General features: G+C 35.9%; 1 protein-coding gene across 1 annotated transcript in view; it reads left to right on the top strand.

Annotated features, from left to right (window-relative positions):
- nuf (rab11 family-interacting protein nuf) overlaps positions 1-19,288 on the top strand; it is a 101,717-nt gene that overhangs the window by 37,223 nt on the left and 45,206 nt on the right. Inside the window, exons 4-7 of the mRNA XM_089731556.1 lie at positions 7,858-7,949; positions 9,210-9,328; positions 11,838-11,921; positions 12,209-12,253. Of these exons, the coding sequence (XP_089587682.1) occupies positions 7,858-7,949; positions 9,210-9,328; positions 11,838-11,921; positions 12,209-12,253 (340 nt within the window). The remainder of the gene's footprint in view (positions 1-7,857; positions 7,950-9,209; positions 9,329-11,837; positions 11,922-12,208; positions 12,254-19,288) is intronic.

Raw genomic sequence — 19,288 nt, 5'->3', positions numbered from 1 at the left:
TATTGTTTTATTAAAAATATACATATAAATTTCGATTTCAACTTAAGTGACACATGTGCTCGTATTTCGTGGAATAAAAATGTATAAAATACATCTTTTGAGTTAAATTTACTATACAATTACGTATTAAGGTGTTTTAAAAACATAATTACCAAGTCCATGGAAATTATATATTAAAAAAAATTTTACGCCAAAAAACTAATTAAAAAAGCTAACAATATAATGTACGGAGTTATACTACCGTAAAATTGTAGCCGTAGTGCATATTAAATTAAGATACACTGTTCAAATGATTATGTAATAAAAAACAAATTAGGAATAGAGAATTTCCACTTTCTATAAGAAAATATGGTAAATAGTATATACTGGCAATACTACACGTTTATTTTCGGCATAGATTATGTTGTTTAATTGAGTAAGTACATTAATGATTCTAGTAGTGATGGACTCCACTAACGACTTAACAAAAAATGGGCTATGAGCTCATTCATCCATATATGCAGTAAAAAAGTGACATTTTGATTTATACGGTCCAAAGTTTTTGTTTGAGAATTATCGAAAATCAAATTACGCACACACACACAAATGAAAAATAAACAATATGAGAACGACAAAAAAAAAGTGTGTGTGTCCGCTCCGACGCACGACTGGAGTTTACTGGATATAAAAAATTAAACGAAACAATACGAGAAATAGTTCTATATTACGACAACACGATACACAACAGATTATTAACAAATTAACGAGACACAAAACAAACGACTAACAAATATATGAAAATACAATAATGAGAGAAACGCGCGATCAGTACGAGGCTTTGTGGCGGACTGCCGGCGCAGCAGCCCGGCGTCACCTGCGATAACGCGGCCGCGCGTTGGCTCCTGATTGGCGCGCGCACGCATCACGCAATCAGGAGCCAATCAGGCGCATAAAGCATTTCGTGTGACATGCTAGGCGCATAACGCATTTCGTGTGACATGCTAGTACGATTTTGGTCCCCATAATTTTCATACCCCGGGCCTATATATGTAAATCGATTCTAAAGGAGTAAACTCCAAATAGTTCTATATTACGACAACACGATACACTACAGATTATTAACAAATTAACGAGACACAAAACAAACGACTAACAAATATATGAAAATACAATAATGAGAGAAACGCGCGATCAGTACGAGGCTTTGTGGCGGACTGCCGGCGCATGTACTAGCATGTCACACGAAATGCGCATAACGCATTTCGTGTGACATGCTAGTACGATTTTGGTCCCCATAATTTTCATACCCCGGGCCTATATATGTAAATCGATTCTAAAGGAGTAAACTCCAAAAAGTGTGTGTGTCCGCTCCGACGCACGACTGGAGTTTACTGGATATAAAAAATTAAACGAAACAATACGAGAAATAGTTCTATATTACGACAACACGATACACTACAGATTATTAACAAATTAACGAGACACAAAACAAACGACTAACAAATATATGAAAATACAATAATGAGAGAAACGCGCGATCAGTACGAGGCTTTGTGGCGGACTGCCGGCGCATGTACTAGCATGTCACACGAAATGCGCATAACGCATTTCGTGTGACATGCTAGTACGATTTTGGTCCCCATAATTTTCATACCCCGGGCCTATATATGTAAATCGATTCTAAAGGAGTAAACTCCAAAAACTTGGCGTTACTTAAATACGTGTACTAAAACAGATCTAGAAAGCAAGTTAATTATCAACAAGCCAGTTATTATTTATAGATAGGATGTTGTGTGCTAATATTTCAGAACACAAATTGAAATAGCGAACGTATTTTTTGCTATACTTTAATCGATTATTGTGTAAAAAGGATTGTTTACGTAAATCAGTCATGAATAAAACCTCGGGTTCTTTGCGTGTTGATAGAATACAATTAAAAAAAAATGATGATTTTAAAATTATTAAAAATTTTTTTTTTTTTTTTTATTGCTTAGATGGGTGGACGAGCTCACAGCCCACCTGGTGTTAAGTGGCTACTGGAGCCCATGGACATCTACAACGTAAATGCGCCACCCACCTTGAGATATAAGTTCTAAGATCTCAGTATAGTTACAACGGCTGCCCCATCCTTCAAACCGAAACGCATTACTGCTTCACGGCAGAAATAGGCAGGACGGTGGTACCTACCCGCGCGGACTCACAAGAGGTCCTACCACCAGTAAATAATTTTAAAATTTCATAAAGTTATTCAGTAGATAACTTTAAAACCATAGTTGACTTTCAGTCACACTTTTTAATACATAAGTATGAAATTAGCTGGTGTTTTTCCCTACTAAATAAATATATAGAAATGTAGCATTTCGAAATTTGAATTTAGAAACGAATTTCGCGCCAATAAGCTAACCACCATTCTTCATTTAATCAAGCACATTAAATAAGGCAGGTTTTGTTACCGAAAAAGTAAGGATACATAAAAAACAAATAAAAAATAGATTGAAATTGAAAACTGAATACTTTTTTGTTCAAGTAGAAAAAGCACAATTAATAATTAGTCGCATGCGGATAATTACATTAGAACATTGGCATTACAAAACAATTTGCTGCAATTATCATCGTCGCGGTATCGATTAGGCACCTTCATTATGACTAACCTTGGGAAAGACCTACATCCAGGAATGGATGTCAATAGGCTGATGATGATGATCGTCCTAATAAATAAAGTAGGGAACCGGACAGTTCTTATATTTCAAAACTGCTTGAATTCCACAAAATGTGGCTGAACGCGGCTTTACTATGTATGACGTCATTTGGGGCCAAAATAAATGACGAGTCAATTGTAAATCTTACAGTAAAACTTCAATAATTACCGACATATGGCATAATACACTATTATCGTTAAAAAATGCTAAATTTAATAGACTTAATGTAATATTTTCGAATATAAATCATTACAATTTCATAAAATAATAATTGCCCCGTAACTACTTTATAGATTGTTTTGTTATCGTTGCTCCGTTGCCTCTTTAATACAAACATAACATTATATTCAATTTTTCATTTACTTTCGAAATTAAAGCTGCTACGCATGAGACTGCTCGTGATCAACTTGCTTACGTTACGTTGACTCGCTGCATTCATTACATGAAACCAATTTACTGACGAATATAAATAAGAATTACGTATGTCGTATTCTTTATATTTTTTTCATTTTATTTACTTAATAATTCTTGACTAGCATATAATTCTTGAAAAGCAGCCCCGAAGAATTTAAATGCTATATTAAATTCTTATTTTTCTATCAGCTATCCACAAGATATATAACGCATACCTAGGTTTAATTTGCTAAACCATTAGTAGATATGGACACGAAATTTTTGAAAATAATTACAATAAGGCGATATGTTTTAGTGCTTTTGGGTTTTCAAATAAGTACAATACATAATTATTACGCTTATACAATGGTTATTATTTATAGGATTGCAAATGTTTTTTTTTATAATATTATAAAATCTTAGAAGTATTTTCGAGTGTCTTAAAAAATTCTACCTTATTTGAATTGAATTAAAGGCTAAGAAATCGTTCAAATCAATTTTTCCATTTCATAACTAGTCAAGTAATCAGTACAACGATACTAACGCATAAGCATTATGAATGATAACATTCTTATCAAATGGTATAGCAATTTGAATTCATTGAAATGTTGACTTCCCGTATATTGGTTATATTTAGTAATAATACCGCCCTAAAATAAAGTATGAACTATATTTTCGGTGAGGGAATAAATAATGTTAATCGTTCACATCAAATTTTAGTATTTGTTCTATCGTCAATAAGGTTAATTTATACTTATTGAATTTGTCAGAAAATACCGCGTAACCGGGTATTTTATTTCAATACTCACTACCGACTGGAGCTGTGTTATCGTGTGATGTGTTTCCATAAATTTGTGAAATACAACTATTTATTGAAACCACGGACGCACTGCTATGTGTTAGGTTATGCTGGTGTGCTTGACACTTTATCTGAAGTGTTAAGCACAGCGGTACAAAGTTTGAAGATTTTATTATTATTTTCTTACTTAGACAGGTAGACGAGCTGACGGCTCTGATATTAAATACTCACCTCCCCCCCGTAGACATTAGCAACGTAAATGCCGCTAGCTACTACCAATGCACCGGGCGTGATCCTTTAGGCCACGACGACTCATCACATACGATATGAAGTATCGGTTGAACTGGTGGTAGGACCTCTTGTGAGTCCGCACGGGTAGGTACCACTACCCCGCCTATTTCTGCCGTGAAGCAGTAATGCGTTTCGGTTTGAAGGGTGGGGCTGCCGTGGTAACTATACTTGAAACCTTAGAACTTATATTTCAAGGTTTGGTGGCGCATTTACGTTGTACGTGTTTATGGGCTCCGGTAATCACTTAACACCAGGTCTACGCAACTAAGCAGTAAAAAAAAAACAACGCTTGAACACAAACAAACTGACTACGAAATCCCAAAATTTCATTTGAAGTCACAAAATCGAATGCTTGTCTTGCACTTTGATACATATACAAAGTTCCATAATTGGAATGTCGCCTAAGGCGTCTCTGCTGTTGAACGATTAATTCTAAAAATGTTGATATCAGTACTTTGATTAAACTTTCTTATAATTTCTTCCATTATTTTAATTTGAATTTCGTTACTTGTTCTGTTAGAAAGGAATATTTTTTTTGTTGTACTTATAAGTGAACCTTTATTTAATTAAGACTCAAAAGGTGTGTTTTGTGCGGAGTAATTTATAAAACACTAGCGACCCGCCGTCGCTTCGCTTCGGAAACTGTAATTTATTATTGATTTCTACACTATTTAATGATGTTATTATACATATAAACCTTCCTCTTCAATCACACTATCTATTAAAAAAAACCGCATCAAAATCCGTTGTGTAGTTTTAAAGATTTAAGCATACATAGGGACAGACAGATATAGGGACAGAGAAAGCGACTTTGTTTTATTCTATGTAGTGATTACCCGAAATTAAAGTGAACAAATGAAGTACCAATGCCTACGTCGATCTCGGGAGTGGTGCTGGTGTTAAGGAGTGACGTCATCGAGCTCATACGGTTCATAGAGGCTTGGTGGAAGGGTCTCCTCCTGCTGGCCAAGCTAGTGCTTTTCTGCTGCAAGCTGTTCCATCAAATACTTTATGGTAGGCAGCGATCATTAAACAAATGATCATTTTATGAGATATTTTTTTCAAATTATAAGCATTCAACTCTTTTTAGCTTTGTTATAAAAACAAAGTGTAAAATGAAAATGATCCAGAAGTCCGTAGTCCGTATAGATGTTCGTTCCTGGAACTAGCTCAGGGGGGGGGTCATGACCCCCATGACCCCCCCCCTGGATCCGCCGTTGGCCCCACATAAGCCGACGCAACACGTACTTATAGACTTAAATTATAAATTCTGACTGACTCGGTGGTGAAGTAGTTAGCGACCTTGACTGTTGCGTCGAGGGCCTTGGGTTCGATTCCCACGTCGGGTAACCTTTTATGTTACAGAACACGTTTGTTTGTTCTTTTTCTGGGTGTTTATTATCTATATATTTAAACGTTTATAAGTATATATGTCAGTCTCTCTTTTACTGGTGGTAAGACCTCTTGTGAGTGAGTCCGCACAGGTAGGTACCACCACCCTGCCTATTTTTGCCGTGAAGCAGTAATGCGTTTCGGTTTGAAGGGTGGGGCACCCGTTGTAACTATACTGAGACCTTAGAACTTATATCTCAAGGTCGGTGGCGCACTTACGTTGTAGATGTGTATGGGTTCCAGTAACCACTTGACACCAGGTGGGCTGTGAACTCGTCCACCCATAAGCAATAAAAAAAAACATAATACGAGGAATCTTAATTCGGTGTCGGATAACCGTGCTTGATCTGCAATAGATGGGTGAACTTTCCAACGGCCCAACAAATATGTAGTTACGGAATCCAATAGACATACTGCCACCTTGCCTTGAGATTTGAGGTCGAACTATTAACCTTAACGCTTGATTGCTTTACGTCAGAAACAGGCAGGATGCCAAACAATACCATAAAACTGTACGTATTTCTGCTTCCTTTTAGTTGTTCTTTAGAATGGACTAACCAACAAACATCGCTTACAAAGCTACTTAAGTGTCTCTTTACAAAAATGTCTTACAGTAATTTTAATCAACATTCTCGATAAGAAGTAAGATAGTGTTATCGGCCATTAGCTACCTGACTCTCGGTAAATATTGTAATAAGTTTAACAAATGCAGACAAGTCATGTAAAAACGCTTCCTACAACACATTTATCCGTCGACGAAACATAAAAATATTTTTTAATTTCAAACTCAGGTATGAGTGACGTAATCATACAAAATACATAAAAACGTTTTAAGTTTAAGGTGTTTGTTTATTTTATTTTTTTAATGCACCATTAAATAGTGATGAAGAAATAAATTCGTGTAGTAAAAGTGAAACCCCTAAAATTTCTTCGTGTTATTTTTTCATTGCGTAGCCGGGTCAACGGCCTCATGTTAAGGTGTTATCGGGCCCACAGACATCAGAGCGTGCACGAGAATTGTATTGTGTAACAACTTTCGCATCTTTGTGTGACACTTGAGTGCTTCGCGACAGCGGCCATACATTACGAAGTGACATTAGTAAATATTAATTGGCAGTTGTTAGCCGGTTGAGTTTCTCGCTGGGTCTCCTCAGTGGGTAGTTATTCCGATAGTAGTCGTAGTAGTCGGTAGTAGATGCATTCGTGAAGCAGCTGCCCTTGAGTCGTTAAATTTTCTTCGGAGACGCCCGAACAGCTGTTAACAAAACCCACCCTTCCTGACTGAGCCCGTGATACCTGTCTTGGTGACACGCCTTCGGGTAATCCTTCATTCCTTAAAAAAAAACCTTATTTGCCTTGGATCCCTTAGTTGCCATTTACAACGCTCACACAGTGGTGCTATTGAAGGCATCACACAGTCGTCACTGATGGTATGAGAGTGTTGTGAGCTCGCACGGATAGCTAGGGACATCCTGTATTATTTGTACCACTGTTGAATGAAACAGTCATTACAAAATACAACCGAACGCCTCAAGATGTGTGGTTGTATTCCGCAATATGGTGCCCAATGGTTCCGTTAACTATTTAACACTAACTGATAAGTGAACCCGTCAGTTTAAAGCAACTATACAAACAGGATATAGTCAGGACAACCTTTATGTTATAATCTTACTTACGGCTGAATTAATCATATAATATTCCTATGACGGTGAATAAAGCCAAGCATCTGCTCGACCACGAAAACATAAAGTATTCGAAACATCGGTATTAATATAATAACAATAATTAAGCGCGTGATTATACCGTAAAAGTATTTTTAACCCTTTGACTGCCATGTAGTTCACGGGTGCCCTACGTGGGGCAGTGAAGTAATTATGTCCATTTCTGTTACTAAGGCGCATGGATTGCCTAACTTTGCCCTTATTTTGTTCGTTAATGTATGTTTTAGTCTTTTAGGTCTCTTAGAAATAGATTCATTCTCATTATCTTCGGATTTGTCTTTCTCAGAATCTATTAGATATGCCGGCGCCTTAGTAACAGAAATTAACATAATTACTTCAGACGTAGGGCATCGGTGACCTATATGGCGGTTAAAGGGTTAATTATGCGAAAACCAAAAACATTACTTACTCACATGATGTTATCAAGACAGATCCTCTGGACTTATCGAAGACCATAAACTACGTGACGTAGGTATTAAGTGCATCATTTCAACAAAATGCTATTATACGTCAAACAAAAAGGATTATTGTAGTATTCATTACGCTCGTCCTAGAGATTAATTCGTTGCGTCTCTGTTTCCAGAGGTCAAGGTGCCGGCGATGATGGCGCCCAGCGTGTTCCAGCGAACCAAATCACCTCGGTCTTCACCGGGAAACTTGCCTAGGAAACTACAGGTAAATCGGATGTTATAAATAATCATAATATTCTAGATCTTAAAACACTAGAGGCACAAATTTCCAACTTTTCAGATTAATAGGTAAATAAGAAATAAATATGTTTTGATAGTCTTCTTACAAGGAGCATGTAAAGCTCCGATAATTGAACTGTTTATGTAATTTATTATCCATACATATAAATGTACCGATTCGGCCATTCTCCATCTTTTAATATAGAACAATCCAAAGAATGCTTCCTTCCTTCAGTCTTACTCATCATATCTGAGAATCCATTCATGAGTTTCGTCCTCACGATAATCCAAAGAATAATCGAAAAAAAAAAACCGAACATCTTAAATTTTGACAGGATATCGTTTGTCGGGTCAGCTATACAAGAATATTAGGCTAAAAACAAAATAATAATAATAAAAGTATAAATGTGAAATTTTGCAAAAAAATACTTCCGAACATTTTCCTCTGCTATCGAGAAATTATCTGATATTACATCAATACTGGAACAATCTAAGAGGCACGATAACACGTTGAAACGGGGTCACAATCGCAATTCCATTGTAATCACTATGCAACTCAGCGATATGAAAATTTTTACCACGCGGCAGAAACACATCGGCTGTAACTAAATGCCCTGCGCTCTCTCTCACTGCGCTTCCCACCGCCAATAGGTCAATATTACTTGGGATTTTAATCAGACTTCAAAATGACAATATAACAACCATTTAAAAAGTAGAAAACCACTGAAATTCCACTAATTTATCACGAACAATAAAAATTATAGTAACATTAGGAATATTTGTGTAAACAATACACAACAATGACGTTATCGCTTAGAACGATCTCTTCCAGGCATTAAATACGGAAAGCAAAGTAGCTAGTCTGTTCTTTCCTTTACTTGAAGGAATTGCAGGTTTCGACCATTTTTGTCACGAATCAATAAAACATCCAACTATCAGCAAAAGTATATTTGAGGCCGTCGTCAGCGCAAAAGTGGCCAAACCCACAATTCACATTCGTGCTTATGTATTGCAATTTATTTAAAACATAATAAATTTTGATGAAAAATCGGCCTATTCCTGGTTTCAATCCATAGATAACAGATGACTTGTAAACATCATTTTGGCGCGTATTTTTTTGCCTACGAAGTATTGTAAACTCATTATCTCATGCTAACTATGGTAAGTTTAGGCCTCTTTTGCGCTGACGGCCTCATTTCATGTTTGATTTTATAATTTGATATTGAAGCGTCGTTTTTTTTTTCAGAACGGTACTGAGCCACCGGGACAATTGGACCCAACGGCCGACTCGAGCCCGGGAAATTCAATATCAGATGCTGAAAACTTTGAGTGCTACGGTGAAGCAGACGGCGACGTGCCTGTCACGTAAGCAAACCATATTGTACTTTAAAATTGGCGTATAAGGTTTCACTTTCAATAAACGAGTGACGAACGAACGAAACGAATTTCGATTTGCACGAACCGTTGTAGATATAATTAAAATTTATCGCCATATTCAAATATCGACGATTAAGTAGCATCTTAGTGCGTGACCACTATCTCCCACTGAGTTTCTCGCCGGATCTTCTCAGTGGGTCGCGTTTCCGATTCGGCGGTAGATTCTGCGAAACACTACTCTTGCTAGGGTCAGTGTTAGCAACACTCCGGTTTGAGCCCCGTGAGCTCACCTACACACGTTAGGGTGAAGCTGAAATAGCCTCTCAAGGCTATCAGCATAGGTAGGAACAAAAAAAAACCCACTATTTATGTAAAATATTCGAATTTTTACCACTTCTGAAACTATGTAATGTAGTTGTTTGTATTTTCGAAATTAAAGGAAGCAAACTGAATAATTTGTTCTCATAGCATAGATGAATTTTTCATTTTTATAAAGGCAAATGTACATCAAAGCTTTACTGTAGCCACCTAGTGTTTGATTTATAATTCAGTTGAAGAAATTGCAACCCGGAGACGATAGATGGCGCTGAAATAAAAATATAGGCACGAACAAAGAATTCTCGTTAAATACTGGATTCTAAACTGAAAATTCCAATAAAAGCATATTAAATTTCATTACGAAAATTCTGAATAGTCTTGAAACGCTATAAATTTACATAATATCAACATAATAGAGTAAACATTGTTTACATCGTTCGTAAATAACAACAATAATTTTAAATTTAAACCAGAACATCAATCAATTGAAAGTAGTTTAAAAAAAATTATTACACCATAAAATGCCTTTTTTTAATTAAAAGTACACACATAAATACATTTAATGGCCCACCGAATCGTAAAAGACTTCCTAAGTTAATTCTGTTTTATGTTGGTACTCCATTACAATAATGTTCCACAGACACCTACTATTAGAAGAATATTGTGGATGGGGAGATCTTCGATATTTTTATTATTCTTAACTAGCGTTAGGATATATTATGAGCCCGTACGATTTGATATCACCGCTCTGCCCATTTCAACAGCGATGCATTCGCACGTTCCGATCTAAAAGAACACCTGTGTGCTTAGTGCGAGTATTTTAACGTTCTCGATAGCGTAAAAGTTAGCTCTTATTTTTATGGAATGGGATCGTTTGCGTATGTTTGCCGCTAGGGGCACTGTTCCAATTTCATACAAAATTAGCTTAACTTTTACGCTATCGAGTACGTTAAGAAACTCGCACTAAGCACACTGTTCAACAATAAAGTAGTGAGTTCGCTTGTAATTGGTGAAATAAAGGGGCCCTAAAACTGTTTGACCATCAAATAAATCTATCTTTGTATCTCTTTGTTACATGTATTTAAATTTAATCAAATATTTATTTAAATTCTTGCAGCCCAATGAGTTTCTCGCCTAATCTTCACAGTGTGTCGTTATTCCTATCCCGTGGTAGATTATACGAAGCATTGCTCTTGTTTTAGCTAGTGTTAGCAAATTCGCTCAGGTTGAGCTCTTGAGCTCACATACCCGTCCGGCCGTAGCTGAAATATCACTCTTGGCTACCAACGAATAGGCAGGGGGCAAAAATGAATTGAATTCATGTAACATGTGACATATTTCTCGGGAACACATTCGTCTGGTCTCTCTTATATTATTTATTACCTTACAGTTCTGAAATACTGCAGACAGGTAAATTTATATCGTAACTATCACGACAATGCGTATAATCCTCGACAAATAATATTAAACTGAAGCGCTAATGTGATTTGCAACACGTGAAATTAGCACATGCAAATACTCGTGACTGCGCGATTTTGTCAATAAAATAAGTCGAATCGAAAAGGTTTCCTCGGATCATTGTTTAAGAAGCCAGTTACTTATTAAATAAGGAAGAACAGTTTTTTTTTTTACATAAATGCTGCTCAAAAATTTCAGAAAAGTAGACGTTTGCAAGTTACATATGATGTCATTCAAATAACATGGATTAAACTAAATCGAGGGGGAAAGGCTTGTTTTAAGCGACATTTCGCTTAATACACAACATTTATCTTGTGAGTCCGCACGGGTACGTACCACCGCCCTGCCTATTTCTGCCGTGAAGCAGTAATGCGTTCCGGTTTGAAGAATGAGACAGCCGTTGTACCTATACTGAGACCTTAGAACTTATATCTCAAGGTGGGTGGCGGAATTTGTATTTGTAGATATCGATGGGCTCCAGTAACTACTTAACACCAGGTATTCTGTAAGCGTCCACCCATTTAAGCAATAACAAAAAACTTCTACACGTCGGATCGACTTAAAAAATTTGCACACACATCCAGAACCGATAATACAATAATTTACTACTACTACATTAATTTCCATTACGATAAAAATAATATTTTAATATTCAGATTCAATTTATTATTAAGGCGCTTTTTTTGTTGGTTGTTTCCAAACCATACTTATCCATTCACAGGTTAGAGAATGGAACGAGGAGTCCTGGTAATCCTCTTAACAGACATTCGTGGACAAGAACCAGCCTTAGGAGAACTCCACCAAGGTAAATTAATTATTACTTGATTCACTTTAATTCGTATTTTTATTTTCATTACAAACTTAAATCAGAGTCTAGTATAATCAGAGTGAAAATTAAGACTGCTCTAATCTTAGTAAAGTAGATGCTTAACAGTTTTTTTTTTAGCAAAACAGTTTTTTTTTTTGTCACTTGCGTGTTTTTAAGCAAAATCATTTTACACATTAAATACACTGGTATTCTTTTCTGTTCTGTGCTTGTTTTTCTTTTATATGTTGTGTTTGCTTTATTTGTTTGTGTTATTTCTTCCGTAGCCACCAAGAGAATCTTCCGCATCGTAGATGGGGCTCGATGAGACAGTAAGTTCTCTTTTTTTCTTCTCTAAAACAACTAAACAAAGCCAGTCGATCTATCAGAGTCTAAATACCACATCTTACTTCGAAATAAAACAAATCGAATTTTTGGTTTTAGCTTCTTAGAAATACCAGATTAAAATGAATGTCTAAATAAAACCAATTCATTTGTTTAACGAATAAAAGAAAAATGTGTTCACGGCCACTTGTCCTTTGTCTATGAAGATACTTGTTTCAATTCTCAGTCACAAATAGGACAAAACGAACTGTCAACTAGTGTCTCAGCCGAAACAATACCCTTGCAGCTATTTCAGAACCTGCTAATCGATTTTAGACTTTATTGCTTTCGTTTTAACTTTTAAATACAATTACGTCATTCGTTCGTATGATAGTCTGCTAAAAACAATACTGTTACCATTTTGAGACACTAGCGCGGATCGAGTCGCGATCGTGTCGGTATGTTTTTGAAGGTGAACTGCCTAAAATAATAAATTGATACGTCAGCTTGCTATAACTAATTTTAAGTTCCCACAGTAAACATGTAGAATTGCTTCCTTAATGTTTGAAACGAGTGAGACTTTAAATTTAAAAAGAAATGAATCAGGATTATTATTTCTTTTGATTTTCACGTGTCGTAGTATAAAAAACTAAATTTACGGTTTGATTTCGCGTTTATTATTTTCAATTCATTATTGTCGACGTTCCGAATACGTTACAATTACGTGATCACTACAGACGATTGAGCAAAAATAGTTTTAATCGTTATCTAGATAGGGTGCTTTTTTCGGGTCAGGTATCGTAGACATACACTAAACTATTTTTACAGTTTGATCTCGAATTTTTCTTTTATGAATGAGGGATTACTGGTGGCCCAATGGCTTTTCCAGTTTCACCAGGACAGGTGAGCGAGTAACGGCTCAGCCAGGAGGGGTGGGGTTTGCTAACAGCTGCCCGAGCGCCTCCAAATGAGACCTAACAACTCTTGCTAGGGCCAGTGTTAGAAATTCTCTCAAGTTGAGTCTGGGAGCTCACCTAGCGCTAGAAGTCGGGATAGCCCCTTAGGCTACCAACGATTAGATAGGAAAAAAGGGACATGACATTATTTTCCACGAATCAAATGTTTCTAAATGTGCTCTGATAATATCTAAAATCTATTTATGCCACTATTTTTAGAAGACGAGTTTTTAAATAATAAATTTATCTATAGCTTATAGTGGAGACTCCAATAAATACATACATAAAAAAGTACTGGTATAAAAGCGATTTTTTTTCTCAAACAACACGTCATGTTTCGAATAATGCGGTAACATAAGATTGGTCTATCTACATCATTCTACGACCGTGGTATTCTGTGTGATTATATGTATGATTATACAAAATATCAGTCGCTATGAACTGCACAGTCACGTACTGTAAATAAGACCAGTGGCCGTCACTGTTGCGACATATTCAACAATTCGTGTTGATTGCGGTTAGAAATTCAATGCTAAGTAAGTACATTGGTAAGGTAATTTTGTAAGTGCGGTAATACAAAGCGTATACTAGAAATGTAGTAAAATATTTCAAAGAATATTTTACGTGAAGAGCTTTTTCTTTTCTTCCTTATCTCAGTAGCATGTTCTCCTATTATTGCTGCATAGCAATTTGGGATGAGTCTTACGAAGAGCCTCCTGGTTGTCGTCTGCTCTCCTTGGTTTACTATATCTAGGGTTGCCAGATGTCCCGTATTTTCCGGGACGTCCCGTATTTTAGGCTTAGTTTACAATGTCCCGGCTGGACTGACTGTCCCGTGTTCGAACCGTACGATTATAATTGTATTGATTTTTATAAATATGTTAAGACCGATAAAAATATGTTAAAACTGACTTGCTTCTCGGAGAAATATAAAAAAAAATTAAGAATGTCACTATAATTTTGTTTTTTATTTGTCCCGGGTAAAAAAAGTGCCCCTTATAGGCTGAAAAAAAATCTGGCAACCCTGCAGTATATCCATTGCACCGTGCCATAATGAAGGATTTATCTGTTTCTTTTAAATCGTCGATTTTTGGTTGATTTGCATTTTATTATTGTAAACTACACTAAAACTTTGATTTTACGTGACAACCATAACTAAACTATTCGAAACATCAGATTTTAAATCAATAAAGTAAGTACATATACAGCAAACAGCATTTTAGTAAAATATCTATTATTTATAACTAACTGATCAAAAACTATAACTGCTTACTATGTTCTTTGAAATTTCGTAATGAATCATATCGTTTTATTTTGATTATAATAATATGTAGTATATATATGCTTGTAAATGTTTGCATAATGTACGATACTTTGTGTAATAAAAATTACGACACTGTGTCAATGAAACAAACATTGTAGTACACAATATGAAAATCTCGAACTAATTTTGATAATTCCGTTATTATCAGATTGCGTCCTCATTCGGACAGTGGATTCTCACCAAGAAAGTGAAGTGTATTGTGTGTTCCACACGGCTGCCTTCAACTGAGTTGGACTGTTGCAACAGACCTGATTGTGGCAGCTTAGTTTTAACAAATACTACTATGTGCGAACTAATAATCTGTGTTAGAAACATCCATCTTTAATTTTCGGTATAACAAAAAAACGATAAGGGGAAACTTTAACTAGTATTTTTCAATGTAATAATAGCTAGAGTATTATTGTAATTAGTATTCTTTAAATTTCTTTAGGTGATGTATGTAAAAAAAGAACACTTTTTATATCTATAGAATGCGATCTCATACGACTGACGATGACTCCGAGCATGGTTTTAAAGAGAAAAATCAAAGGTTGTGTTAGGATTTTTGCAAATGATAAATATATCGGTGTATAAAATATTATTCTTCATTACCATCTCAGATAGATTATGATTTTAAGTACCTTGACCTCGTCGAATAACTTTAACGCGTGAGAACCCATTTTACGTAAATACATTTATTATAATAAGTACCTATTCTAAATGTATAAAAAACATAAAAAGGCTTAAACATCAAACAGAAATAAATAATAAATTCATGTTTTTGTATTCTAATGGTTTTGGGTATAAATAAAACGTGAAAATAATAAAATGATTGTATTGGTCCTTGATAGTGTACAAATTTTCACGTGAATCGGACGTTTTAAGTTTAGTATAAATTACATAGTAATATTCCGATATGTCAATCGTTCGATAGAGTCAGAAACAGGTCAAATAAAGTACCCTATCTTTTCATTACGGCATTAACGTTGCCGATGTCTATGGGCTCCAGTAAACACTTAACATCTAATCTGACAAAAAATATTTAAAAAAAATTTGTCTACCCATTCAGAGCAAAAAAATAACTAAAATTTTCCTACATTTACCTTGAAAAGGTAAAGTAATTGTATGTATAATCGTAACATTTGTTTAAGACATTTAATTTGTACGGTACGCCAAAGAATAGATCGTGTATATAATTTCATTACATTCATGGGTGATTTAACCGATTGATGGACGAAAACGTAGTACCTAACATCCAATATTGCGCCATACAACTATATTGCTACGTACACCATAAAATATGAGTTAGGCAAACGCTGTGTCATACGTTTATTTTTATTAATTATTCTAATCCGTAAAACACGACGACGATGATGAGTTATTATAAGTGAGAACTAAATATAATTCGTTAAGTAAAATCATACCTGATCCGGTGGACCGAATGGCAAACAGTTGACATCGCCCTAAACACGTCATTACGGCTCCTCCCGATCCATTAACGGTGTTTTTAGGTACCTCAAGCACCGGTCATCGTCCTCGCCGAACCCGTCGCTTGCAACGAAGGGCCGGACGAGTAAATTAACCCATAGACACAGCCCACTGAGCTTCTCGCCGGATCTTCTCAGTAGGTCGCGTTTCCGAGCCGGTGGTAGATTCTGCGAAGCACTGCTCTTGCTAGGGCCAGTATTAGCAACAATGGTTTGAGCCCCGTGAGCTCACCTACATGTCAAGGAGAAGCTGAAATAGCCTCTCAAGGCTATCAGCATAGGCAGGAAAAAAAAAGACAAAACTAAAATGTACAATTTGGAAAGAGCATAAAAGCGTAGCAACTTTTCAATGGATGCCTTCACAAAAGTCAACAACAATGAAAAGTGACGTTCTATTTCCATCTCGTGTTACATGCTTAATATTCAAACTATTCCACAAGCATGCCATAGTGCATCCGTCCGTCCACCGACCAAGCTACCTGCTTAATAATTTAAAACCGGCGGACTGTTTTAGCAGGCAACTGTAAGGGCCTGTCCGCACAGCGATTTTTCACCGTGTGGTTTTTATTCTCGCGTATTAAATTTCGCAATCGGAATTACATCTAGTACGCACTGCGAATAAAATTTCCTATTATTTTTGTCAGTTTAATTCAGTTCTCGGCTGAGACGCGCGTCTAAAATCGACAACCGAACTAAAATTTTAATTTATCTCATACTAAGGCGGCCTGACAGACGTATCAAAAGATGTCATGAACATTGGATTCACCCACTTATGGCATTGGGATCAATCAAACTGAGCAAAACGCGCGAATTTTATTCCGCAGTGCAATTTGCATCAAATCACAGATTTTTTCCTCGCACGGTTTTTTTATCTCCAGTACGGCTACCGCAGGATTAAATGTGTTACAGAATTACGAGAAAAAAAAACGTGCGGTGAAATATCGCAATACGGACAAGGCCTTATTGTGGATAATTCATAGATATTATCATACCTCGTTGGCTGACCGGCCCAAAGCCATACCACTGCGACCACGGCGATGATGCGTCAGTCAGTCAAACGCCGCCGGGAATGCGAGGCGTGTGCCGGTGGCGAACCGAATTTGAATTTACGAAACGTCAAAACGCTAGTGTTGTGTTTTGTTTGTACGTGATGCCCTAAAATCGTTTCGTTCCGTGTGAACGAACCATCGCGTGTGTTTTAATTGGAGGCAAAATTTGACGTAAAGCTGGAGCGTAACGGTGTTTACATGCATTACAGAAAGCGTCCCTACAGGTATTTTTATTTTTGCGACTTAATAATCCACGGATGATATAATTTTCTAGAATGTATGATTAAGATCTAACGTGATTTTTTTTTATTGGCAACATATAAATGAAGAGGTTTTTTTTTCATTATTTCTGATGTTCTTTAATTAATTGACAATGAATGATATTTTATTAGATAATCGGATTATACAAGGTGGTAGTTTTGTTTGGCCTACCACCAAACCTCTGTTTGTACAAAAGAAGAAGTCACGAAATTAAAATTACTATACATACAGGGTCATTTATATGTAGCAATGACAAAAAATAAAAACTGCAGCTTGTGATTGCTTATAAAAATTAGTTGAGGACCGAGTGTCCAATTAATTTTATATTCTAAAATCAACAGCATTTATTATCATCTTAGAAATCTGCAAATTTTTCTGTTTTCGCATATGACTAATGGAATTTGATCTCTAACAAAACTTAAAATTTTTAATGATTGGTATTCATTACAATACGAACTCCTTGTTTTCTGTATTTTGACCGCACTGTCTAAGCTGTGTAAACTTTTTGAAATTATTAGAAAACACGACGTTGACATTTTTTTTAATATTGAGACTACCGTTTCTAATCATTTGAACTTAAAATAAAACTGCCAACAAAACGATAGTGTACCTAAATGAATTAATATGACGAAAGAAAACCGAACAATATCAGTATACGAATCAGAAAATTCCAATTGGATACACTACACCTTTAAAATTTAAACCTATTCTTACGTGATCTTAATTGAAAATAACAAAATTCTTCAGTAGCGGAAATTGTGTAACATCACCGTTTCCTACAGACTTAGTTATGAAAGATATGTAACTCATTATGTGTAATAATGTAAGTTGTTATCTACGAAATCGTAATGAATGAAATTGTCGCTGCTTTCTTTCGTCTTACGGCTAGATTTAGATGGACGGGATGTGGCCGCAAATATTTTCATCGCATAAAAATGTTACATTGATTCAATAACAAGCTGACTTTGGGCGAATATTCCTAGTAATTCATCAGATGTCCTTCTATCCGTATAATCTCAACCATAATGTTAACTAGTCCCACCATTATAACTTTGCACCTACTGTTAGTGGAACGCATTTTGAGCCCGCACGGGTGGACAGGTTAAACAATTAGAAACTATTAGAAAAAATTACTGGTGGTAGGACCTCTTATGAGTCCGCACAGATCGGTACCACCACCCTGCCGATTTCTGCCGTGAAGCAGTGATGCGTTTCGGTTTGAAGGGTTGGGCAGCCGTTGTAACTATATTGAGAACTTAGAACTCATATCCCAAGGTGGGTGGCGGTGTTTACGTTATAGATGTCTATGGGCTTCCGGTAAGCACTTAACACCAGGTGGGCTGTGACCTCGTCCACCCGTCTATGGAAAAAACCCGTGTGAACAGTGGACCATTCGTAGTACAAAACAATACTTAATTTAAATTTAAATTGTCTATCTCATAATATTGAGTATTATAGACCCTGAGCTCTTATGGTGATCCAAAATAATATAATAAAAAAAACCATTTATGATTTCAAAATATAATCTCACGTTTAATAATGTCAAACATATTAAACATCAAACAAATATCTATAACAATAATGGAGCATTCACTGCTCCTAAAAACGCTCAGACCAAGGTCATGTTTGGAAGTGTTTATTGTAACAATTTGTCGACTTTCCAAACGGTTGTTTCTATTTTGCAATTTAAAAAAAATAGATATAAAAATAACAGAAGTTATAACTGTTGTAATCTATGGTTGCATGTAATTTTATAATGCAGATTTATAGTAGTCTATGGTTTTTTCTATAAATGTGTCTGTCATGGCTCCCTTCCTCCCTTTTTCGTAAATACATTTGTCTAGAGCACTACTGGTCTCCTTTATTTAAAAACAACCTCAACATGGTAGCAGAGCGTGGTTGTTAAAAAAGACCACGTGCAAAATAGTTGGCGTCTCGTCTAATTTAACTCGTTCGACATTATTATCAAGAAAATGGCTAAACAAGC

This window comes from Bombyx mandarina, chromosome 11, assembly GCF_030267445.1.
Source record: "Bombyx mandarina strain Sakado chromosome 11, ASM3026744v2".
NCBI lineage: Eukaryota > Metazoa > Arthropoda > Insecta > Lepidoptera > Bombycidae > Bombyx > Bombyx mandarina.
The sequence above is the reverse complement of the archived record's forward strand: the minus strand, read 5'-3'. Positions and strand labels throughout refer to the sequence as shown.